Raw genomic sequence first — 10,473 nt, 5'->3', positions numbered from 1 at the left:
TTTGTTTATTTATTCATTTATTTTACTTCATTGATCATTAAATGAGATTTATTTTTATTATCTAAGGTAATTACAAATTCAGTTTATCTAATTAATCTTACATTCAAATAAGTGTTGGGTGTTTTTATACGTTTTTCTAATAACCATCCGCTAATTACCCATTTTGACACTAAACTATATAAGCCTCCCATTTTCTCTCCCTCCTTTCTCTCTCTCCCTCTCTCTCTCTATCTCTCCCGCGAATTTTCTGTTGCTTTCTTTTCTCAATTTTCCAACGTGACAAATATCTACTTCATCGAAATTCTTCCATTTCAATTTCCTTTCAACGATTACCTCCTCATTTTCCACTCCTAAGAATCTCCAATTTTCCAAGACCTCATTGTATCTCCATTTTAGATTTTTATATACTCCGCAATCTCTTCTTTGCTTTCTCTTTTCGACTTTGCTTTCTTAGATCTTCTTATTTGGTTTAATGAGTCGCAAGAATTCTAATCCTTTCGATGAAGAAGATGTCAATCCTTTTGCAGTATGTTCATCGCATTAATTATTATACGACAATTGATTTCTCGAATTTTATTGTTCCTTTGATAATGTGATTATGTTGGTGGATGTTTTGTTTAGTTTTATAAAATTTTTAGATCTGTATATAAATATTTGAATTAGAGGTTAATTTATTGCATCCTTTTTATTTTGTTTTACATTTCATCTGAGGTTGTCAGGATCAAGCAACAAAGGGGACAGGATCAGGTGAATCAAGTTTTGGTGGAGGTTTCTTTAATATGATCATGGTAAGCATGCTTCTCTCTTGTTTGCCCTTACTTTTCTTGATGTTGATAATTGGAACCCATTGTTTTGTGCTTTCTCTTGATGTCCCTGTGAGTTTTGCAGAATCGAGGAAGTGCTCCATCAGCAAACTCAGGGCTTTCACCCCTTCCTCCTGAACGCTATGATCGTAGTGCAACAATTGACATTCCCCTTAACAGTGGAAAGGTTCTCTAAAGACTTCATTATGTTTATTTTTGCAGCTTATGTCTACAAAGTCCATTTTAGAAATCTTCTTTTCTTTTCTTTTTTTTTTTTTCGTACATCAGGATTTAAAATCAAGGGAGAAGGAGCTCGAAGCTAGAGAGGCTGAGTTGAAGAAGAGAGAACAGGTGATTTCTTGTCTTATTGGATCATGGATCTCTACATGGGTTTAATATTTTGTACTTGATTTTTTATTTTGTAATTATGATCATTGAGTTAATAAAAGAAAATAAAATAATGGAATAATAAATAAGTATAGAAAATTTGCCCCTATTAATTTGATGTTTTTACTTGCTTTGGCTTTATTTAGGAACTAAAACGAAGGGAAGATGCAATAGCACGAGGTAATTTATTATGTTTATAATTTTATATATTTGGTAGTTTTTATGGTTATTTTATTTTTCCCAAAATGAAACTGTTTTGCTTCAAGAAAAAAAAAATATTTGTTTATATCATAAATTTTATGTGTAGCTGGAATTGTAATTGAAGAAAAGAATTGGCCTTCATTTTTTCCTATTATCCATCATGACATTTCATCTGAAATACCAATCCATCTACAAAGGATGCAATATGTTGCATTTACAACATTCTTAGGTAAGTTTTAAGCCTATTTCTTTGTATTGAGAAGTCATCTTATCATGAGCTTGATGTAATAACTTAATGTTGTGTGAACATGCAGGAATATCTGTGTGTCTCTTGTGGAATCTTATTGCAGTTACCACTGCTTGGATCAATGGGGAAGGTTTTCTTTGAATTGACTTAACCTAGCTAATGCATCCTTATTTTACACCAGTTTGATCTAACCATCTATTTTTCCGCTCTATTTTTCATTTGTATTTTTCTTCTAAATGCGTTTCTCTCTCTCTCCAGGTTTAACAATTTGGTTACTTTCTATTATTTACTTTATATCGGGAGTTCCTGGAGCCTATATTATGTGGTATCGCCCTCTATATCGTGCAATGAGGTATTGATAATTGATTATTTAATTTGTCGTACTTTTTATCTATAAATAGCATGTGAAAACATCATCAATGTATATATGTATTTATTATAGTGAAATTAAGAATGGACATTTGATCGATTCAGTTATATAAATATGTTACGAAAAAAAAATTGGTATGAACAAATTATTTTTCATGACACATAGCTATATGAATAGTATTATGTAATTAAAAAGAGGACATCTAAGAAAATAACTAAGATTTTGATAATTTTAGCTCTCAGTTTCACTTTGATTCCTCTATATGGTCTATTCCTACTCTTTATTTTCTTCTCTACTTCTTTGAAGCTAGATACATTATGGTTCAATGCGCACATGTTTTTATACTTTTTGCTATTTTGCAATGTAATTTAAAATTTTAAAAATAAATAAAATTATTCAAAATTAAAAATTTTATTGCAATTATATCTGAACTTAAAACTTGAGTTAGAGAGAGTGTGTTCTGCGGATATAGCAATATGACATTAATTATTTTATTATATTTATTATAAATAAATTCTATTGGTAAAAAAATCTAAAATTTTATATTATTTTGCTATTTAAACCAAATGTTTAAAAATTAGTGTAATTAAGTTCAGAATCTCTAAATTTATTTTTTTTATCCTCCGTGACCTAGTGTAATAAACTATGATTTTAATTTCTTTCTATTTATCATTAGTTTAACAGAAATTACAATAGATCTCATATTTATTAGTCTCTTACTTTTTCAATGCTATTAATATTGTGTTACTGCTTAATAGTATAAGTTAGCACTTGAAGCCATAAGTACAGATATTGTATTAAGAATAAATATGATTGAAACTAAAAAAAAAATTAAAAAAACCATAACTAAAAAATAAAAAAAAATCCTATTATACTTTCTTATCCCAAATAGATGAGAATAAAGTATAATAATAGGGTTTTAAAAATTTAGTTGTGAAAGAATATAAATTTGGAAATTTTAAATTAAATTAAATCAATTTTTAAAGTTTTGGATTAAATTATAAAATAGTTAAAAGTTTTAATTTTTTTATATTAATAAAATTTATTTATTATATTCAATAATTTACGTCAATAAGACACCCTTTCCCCAATTCCAATTTTAATCTTTTATATAATTGTAATAAAATTTATTATTTGAATAATTTTATCAATTTTTGACATTTTGAATTAAATTGTAAACTAATAAAAAGTTTTGAATTTTTTTCATGTAAATAGCCTTTTCAATATTTTTTATTAAAATAATAATAATAATAATAATAATAATAATAATAAAGAATGCATGCCAAAATATATCATTTTTAATATTATTTTAATTAAAATTAATATTTAAAATTATAAAAAATATACTTTATAATTAAAAATTAATATTTTAATATGATAGGACCCATTTGAATAAATTGCGAATTTATTTAGTTAGAAAAGAGAATCGCCTTATTTATCCTAAGTATAAAGGAAAATATGAAGTTATGGCGTTTTATTACAATTTTTCTTCAATTTTAGTTCCTTTTAACATATTTCTTTAGTAATATGATGTTCACAACTTCTTTTACAGGACTGATAGTGCTCTGAAATTTGGATGGTTTTTCTTATCTTACATGGTACGTTTGTTCCTGTTGTTAGACTCTATTTGTTCTATAAAATATAATTTATATATGAAAAACATTTTGTACAAAGAATATTTTAGGAACTAACTCATTTTACATTGTTTTTTTAGCAATTATACCAAAAGATATTAATATATTCTTAAAAAAAAATGACTTGATTTTTTCTTTAATCATGAAATTTTTTTTTTTAACCGATCTAACTATCATAAAATATGAAAAAAATATTATCTTAAAAAAATTTAGATGAAAAAATGGAGCCTTAATGTTGTGATTTTTTTTTTCCCTTTGAAAACATTATGCAAATATCTCATTTGCTTTCCCTTCTTTCTATTGCAGTTCCACATTGGCTTTTGCATCCTTGCCACTTTTTCTCCACCAATTATTTTTGAAGAAAAATCTCTTACGTAAGTTTTGTTTTATTTTTTTTTTGTTTTCTTTTAAATCATGGGCAAAAGATTTATTGTAGCTCTTAAAATATTTGTAAATAGTTAAATAAGTCTTTAAAATTTTTTAGGTTTAAATAATAACCCCTTCAACTGTTTAAATAAATCAAATAAAACCTTTAAATTTTAATTATGTATCAAATATACTCCCAGAAGATAATTAAGTATTTTAAATTTAAAAAAAAAAATAAAGCAATTTAAAATTTTAAAATATATAAAATAAGCCCTTAATTCTAATTCAAATCTTTTTTTCATGTTATACCATGTTGTTTTATAACTAACATTTTTTAGTGATGTGTTTCGGTTTATATTGTCAATTAACATCTCAATAGAATAACTAACATTACATTTCATTAAAATATATTAAATTAATGATAGTGATTATGGGAAAAATAATAAACCCATAAAGAAACTTTTTGAATCATTTAATGAAAAGAAAATTTTCAATTTGCTTTACATTACCTCAAAATCCTCGCCATAATGTTATATATTGAGTATATAAAATAATTTATGAGAATTATGAGATCCAAATGGGTGATAAAGGAATATATAATATCTAGATTTGAAAATACTAAATAATTTGGACTAAACATCTTGGATCATATAGAAAATGAATTTAAAAATTATTTGAGTCAGTTTGGTCGCACTGATATAATGGGTGTCTGAACCACTATGAGTGAGAAAAATTATGCGGAATTAGTGGGTTAGAGAAAAAAATACTACCCGTACGAGACGAGGTGGAGTTGCTCAGACACTAGTGAACCACAATACCCAAGAGTCCAACTCTAACTTAGCAATTATATAGTATTTAGCAGAACAATATTGCAACTAGAACATTGCAAGTTTAGCGGGAAAGATTGTGGGAACCTGGAGCATTCTAAATCCCAGCCTAAGAAATATTATGTAATATATAGATTCTAATAAAAAACTACTAAATAACTTGAATTAATTATTTTGAATCAAGTGATAAATGAGTTTAAAAATTATTTGGATCAGTTTGGATTGAATTGTTATAATTTAGTTGATGGATAAATTTAGCCGATGTATTGGAGTTAAAAAAAAAAATCTTTTACCAATTGAATTAAATAGTTAAATTCAAAAATTTTTACAAAATGATCTATAAAACAGTCGATACGGTTTGATTTCTCATATTATATTATCATATTATGTTTGGATTGTATTTTGCTGAATCTGAGGAAGATGTCACTTATTATGACTACTTCTGTTAGTACTTAACATCACTTCTTTATTGACATGAAACTAACTCTCCTATGAATAAGTATTATGGTGTCTTTTTTTACATATGTATTGATATCAGATTTCTTTACACTTGTAATGTTTTGTTTGACTTTTTGACAGAGGTATTTTGCCTGCTTTTGATCTTCTCAACACAAATACTTTTGTTGGAGTAAGTCTTCAACTTTTAGAAATGTCATGAATATCATTGGTGCTACTTATTATATATTTCCCTTGATATATGAATTAGTGACAAATGCAGTTTAATGCTAGTAACACTACAAGTCTGTATTTCAGATACTCTACTTCATTGGATTTGGATGTTTCTGTGTTGAATCCTTGCTCAGTATTTGGGTTATTCAGGTTTGTTGGTACTTCTAATTGCTTGTGCCTAGCTAATATTCTGTTTCACTGTGGTTTTATCCAACCTCCATTGTTTTCTTGGTTCCAATATGCAGCAAGTTTACATGTATTTCCGAGGAAGTGGTAAAGCTGCAGAGATGAAGAGGGAAGCTGCAACAAGGACAATGCTGGCTGCATTTTAATGTCACTCCTGTGTCATAGAGATACTATTAATGGACTGAATGAAAACAATACTTCACAAACTCTTTTCCTACTTGGCTTGCTTTATACATATATTCTCTAGTGATGTATCTTAGACAAGATAGAAAAAGTAGAATAGGTTCATTCTAGATTTGTGTAGTGAAATCTCCAAGTTTGATCTTGACATATTTCCTGTAGTAGAATTTCTGAATTTGTATTTATAATTTATACTGTTAAAAGAATGTGCCTAAAATTTAGAAAAGGTCTGAGATTTGGACAAGCATTTAAATTGTTAGTGTCCTTAGTAGAAAGAATTACTCTATATACGATAGCTTATATGGAATGGAAAATCAATTATAGGCAAACATGTATATATGAGCGGATCTTAAAAAAATGTACCATTATGCATTTAATGATAAATTAATAACTCTACGTTTTGATTGAGAAATGGTAAATAAAGGGATAAAACCTAACGAAGTTGATTGTGTTGCTATAATTAGTTATAGGACTGTGCATGGTTACTTGATAATTAAATCGAACCGAAGAACTATAGCAAATCGTATCCAACTATAGCAAATCGTATCGAAATAAGAACTAAGCTATATTGAATTGAAATTATATTTACTACTTTAGTTTGATTCTGGTGGTTTATCAAAAATCAAATTAAAATTTGCCGAACTTAAAGTAAAGAATCAAAAAGTCTGTTTATGCAAAGAACGATTTAATTTTATATAGAGGAAACTAAACTTAACTCTTAAATATTATATAAAAATTTAGATGCTTTTAATATAAAAAAAAACTATTTAATAGACCATTTTTATAAAATTTGAAAATTAAATAACAAGTTCTTTTATAATATAAAAAATAAATAATAAAATATTTAATGATTAAAATTAATAAAATAATTAATTAAGAAATTTTTTAAAATTTTAGAAATATTTTAATATATTTATTATTATTATTTATATAGATATTTTATCGTAAATTATAAACCAATGAAAATGAAATATATAGATAAAACCATAATCCTATTAAAGAGAAAGTAGATGTTAATTTTTTTGGCAGAAAATATATATGCATATATAATTTTTAATTTTATTCATATATTTACATGAAATTACTGTTTTATCATATTTTTTTTATTATTATTAAGAATTTACTTGGCATTGTTTTCAAAATGCTGTAAGAAAGAAAAACTTTTAAAATCTATTAATTAGAAAGTATGTTTTTTTTAATTAAATTTGATAAATTTTATTTATCAAAATAATAAAACAATAACTAAAATCTCTTGAATATGATCTAAGCTCCATAGCATTTTCAATGAGAAGTCATGGTCAATCTTTAGACATAATATTGTTAAGAGAGAAGAGTTTTTAATTTTTTTTTTGAATAAAATATAAATTTTACAGATATAAAATTAATTTTTTTCCGCAATATTTAAAATATAAATTAAAAAAACGAATGCTTTCAAAAAAAAAAAATAAAAAATAAAAAAACGAACAATTTTGACCTTTACACCAAAATGGGTTAACATACCAATATTAGAGCCGTCCAATGAGCTGCGCGCCCCTCTTGCTGACCTCTTTCCCATTTCTTATCAACGTGCATGGGCAAGGTGCCGCCCCTCCCTCTCCAATTAATTGCAATACCCAACTGTATTTACACACGTGGCATAACTCTACAGGGCCATTTGAGCAAGAATTTATTGATACTCACCAGCCAACTACAACCCGTGACTTATTCTAAAAAAATAATAATAATAAATTGCAACAACTTACTCTGAATATGATTTCTAACCCAAAAACCAACGGTTGGAAACCAGCAAAGTTGCTCGAGCTTTAACATTTATCATCTATATATAGATGTTCCACGCAGAACTACAATGCTCCATTTTCCAATTTATAGCCCTTTTCCTGAACAGAAATATTTTTCTTTCCTTATTCACTCTCAAAACATTGTTTCTTAGCAAACCCGAAAAAAGCACACACACCATGGTATGCTTTTGCTTTCTCGTTGATCAGACCCGCAAAATTCAGAGAAGCAAGCCGGTGGCAGGGATTTGCTCACGATGCGGTGGTGGAGCCAGCGTAGCAGACGTGAAAAGTTGTACAAGAGTTTGTTATGTGCCATTTTATTGGAAGTCTTGGAGAGCTATTATATGTACTTTTTGTGGAGCTATTCTTCGATCTTATTGATAGTAAACGAGTTGAGTTTTTGATTTTAGGGTTTTATCATAGTAGAAAGTAAGAATAATATTGTTCAAATTTTTTGGATTTATTTATTGAGAAAAAAGAAGAAATATGGTTATAGAGGTTGCACGCTTTAATGGCGAAGAACACAGATGTAGCTGAGGAGTATTTAATGGCTCAAGAAGTGAGATTGGATGTTTGGTTTGTAAAACATAAGGTTTACAAATATGTTTCAAAAATCTCAATACTAATTTCAATCACCATAAGGATTTATTAGATCACAAATGGACAATTTTTCATTTATGATCTTAACATATAGTCAAATGGATATTGAAAATTAATTGTGCAATCATAATTCACAAATGGATACAAAGTCATTCGTAAATTTATAATTTTATAAACGGATTAATATTGATAAAATATAAAGTATAAGACTTTCTTTTGATCAAAACATGTGTTGACTGTTCGACAGATTTCATTAATCGAGCAGCGCCTATCTCAATACGGATCGGACAGGCCGACATGACCTTAAAAAATCATAATATAAGGCCGACCCCTTATAGGCTAGTCGTCTCTTCGAAATATCTCTGGAATTATAAATGCACATGTAATAAATTAAACTGATTTGACACGCACAACAAACAGGGTATGGGCTAGCCAGTTTCACGTTAATTAGCCAATTGTCCATCATTAATAAGTTGCTTGACATTTCTGCAAGAAAGTATCCCTACTCAATTCAATCCGATAGTTCAATAACCTAGAGGCTAAAAAGTATCAAAAATTTTGGCGACCTAGCCAACTCATTTATGAAAAAGTTCATAGCTAGTGTCCCAGCCCAACGAAAGACCAGTTATTTGAAAACGATTAGGTAGAGGAGGGATGAGACTCTGGAGAGTATGTAGCTCGTTTTCTAATCTCGATGAGTCTAAAGCCGTGGAAGCGATGTAGAAAGGAACCACATCTATAGAACTTTTTGGATCTTTGAGCAGAAAGCCACCTAGCATGTTGGCAGACCTGATGCAGCGAACTGAAAAATACATCAAGCAAGATGACGCCTTAATGACCAGTAGGTTCGCAAAGGAGTCCTAAGGAATAGATACAACTCGTGGACGTTCTAAGGACTGAAGACGAGAATATGTGTGTAACGACCCGGGAACCGGACCGCTTCCGGCGCTAGGATTCAGATCGACTTAAGGTCGCCGGAACCCGTAGCAAGCCTAACATACATCCTGTCATACCTGATAAATTCCATACATAATCATACATTTGCATAAAAATTTTAAACTTTTCATACGCCAAGCTTGACCTGTGCATGCATCATAACTGTAAACATAAAATCCCATACTAGAGCCCTCATCAAATGCTCTAATTGGGTCCACATTACATACATCAAGCTTGGTTCAACATATATCATCATTAAAAACATTTCATAAAGATCATGTACCAAAGGGATTAACCATACATTAAGACCAAGCACAATACTAAACCTCATTACATCACTGTACATTACATGTCATTTCATGTCCACTACTAATCTATTACATATACATAACTATAGCCATTACCCTTGCTGACTTTCTGAGCTATCTCTGATCCTGCAAACCTGGGAGTTAGGGGAAAGGGGTGAGCTACTAAAGCTCAGTGAGTAGAACGGTAAAACAATTTAAATAACATATGCCTCCATGAAATGCATCACAACACAAACAATTCACATCAAAGATAGATTTGTCTCCACTAACCCTCTACATATCCAATTGTGCCAGGGGCGTAGAATGGGCCTCACTGGTCTTTCTCTCACATCGTGCCAGGGGCATAGAATGGGCCTCACTGGACTTCCATACCATATCGTAACATATCATATCGAGGGCTAGTGGGTCATCCAAAATCCATCCACATCAACATCATATTATGCAATGCGTCAAGTTCGTGAGTTCTAATGCAAAACAACCTAGTACATGTCATGGCATTCGTGATGCATGAACATGCTAAAAATTTCATTTACTTTAAAACATAGTTCAGTTCTACTCACTTCTGGTTGACTCTGAAACAGCTAACTCTGCTGGCCTCCTCGGTTCCTCGGGTCCGATCCTACACAGGTGGACTCAAATGAGGGACCAAACATACTCTAACATGACTCTAAACATCTCCCCAAAAAATCCCCTAAAACATCATCAAAACATGCATAAAACTAACAAAGGAAGGCTGGACAGGGGACTTTCGGCGGCAGGTTCGGCGGCTGAAGGTCCCTACAGATCCGAAAGTCAGGCACTTTCGGGGGCAGGGTTCGGCGGCCGAAAGTCCTTCCAGAGCCGAAAGTCCAAACCTTCGGGGGCAGGTTCGGCAGCTGAAACTCCCCTCCAGAGCTGAAAGTCCAAACTTTCGGGGGCGAGTTTAGGCGGCCAAAATAGCCTACACAGGCAGGTTCGGCGGCCGAACCTGGATCCTCCTGA

The 10,473-nt window shown here is 29.9% G+C and overlaps 2 protein-coding genes across 3 annotated transcripts; both read left to right on the top strand.

Moving 5' to 3' along the window:
• The first annotated feature begins 472 nt into the window (after window positions 1-472).
• On the top strand, window positions 473-8,055 carry LOC110628627 (secretory carrier-associated membrane protein 1). 2 transcript variants are annotated; one of them, XM_021775405.2, is made up of 12 exons: window positions 473-526; window positions 889-990; window positions 1,092-1,154; window positions 1,337-1,370; window positions 1,498-1,620; window positions 1,706-1,768; window positions 1,897-1,990; window positions 3,561-3,606; window positions 3,949-4,016; window positions 5,415-5,463; window positions 5,589-5,658; window positions 7,657-8,055. In XM_021775405.2, exons 1-12 carry the CDS (start codon window positions 473-475, stop codon window positions 7,674-7,676), a joined length of 786 nt encoding a protein of 261 aa, XP_021631097.1. In that variant the 3' UTR covers window positions 7,677-8,055. The 2 variants fall into 2 exon arrangements, with proteins under 2 accessions (XP_021631097.1, XP_021631096.1); XM_021775404.1 differs by lacking the exon at window positions 7,657-8,055 and adding an exon at window positions 5,750-5,836 and having other exon boundaries at window positions 5,589-5,654.
• Window positions 7,826-8,234, top strand: LOC122721394. The gene has a single exon (XM_043949084.1). The coding sequence runs from the start codon at window positions 7,826-7,828 to the stop codon at window positions 8,027-8,029; it is 204 nt and encodes a 67-aa protein (XP_043805019.1). The 3' UTR covers window positions 8,030-8,234.
• Window positions 8,235-10,473: the final 2,239 nt, after the last annotated feature.

Source organism: Manihot esculenta, chromosome 12 (assembly GCF_001659605.2).
Source record: "Manihot esculenta cultivar AM560-2 chromosome 12, M.esculenta_v8, whole genome shotgun sequence".
Classification (NCBI taxonomy): Eukaryota; Viridiplantae; Streptophyta; class Magnoliopsida; order Malpighiales; family Euphorbiaceae; genus Manihot; species Manihot esculenta.
Note: the sequence above shows the minus strand (reverse complement) of the source record. Positions and strands in the feature narration are given on the sequence as shown.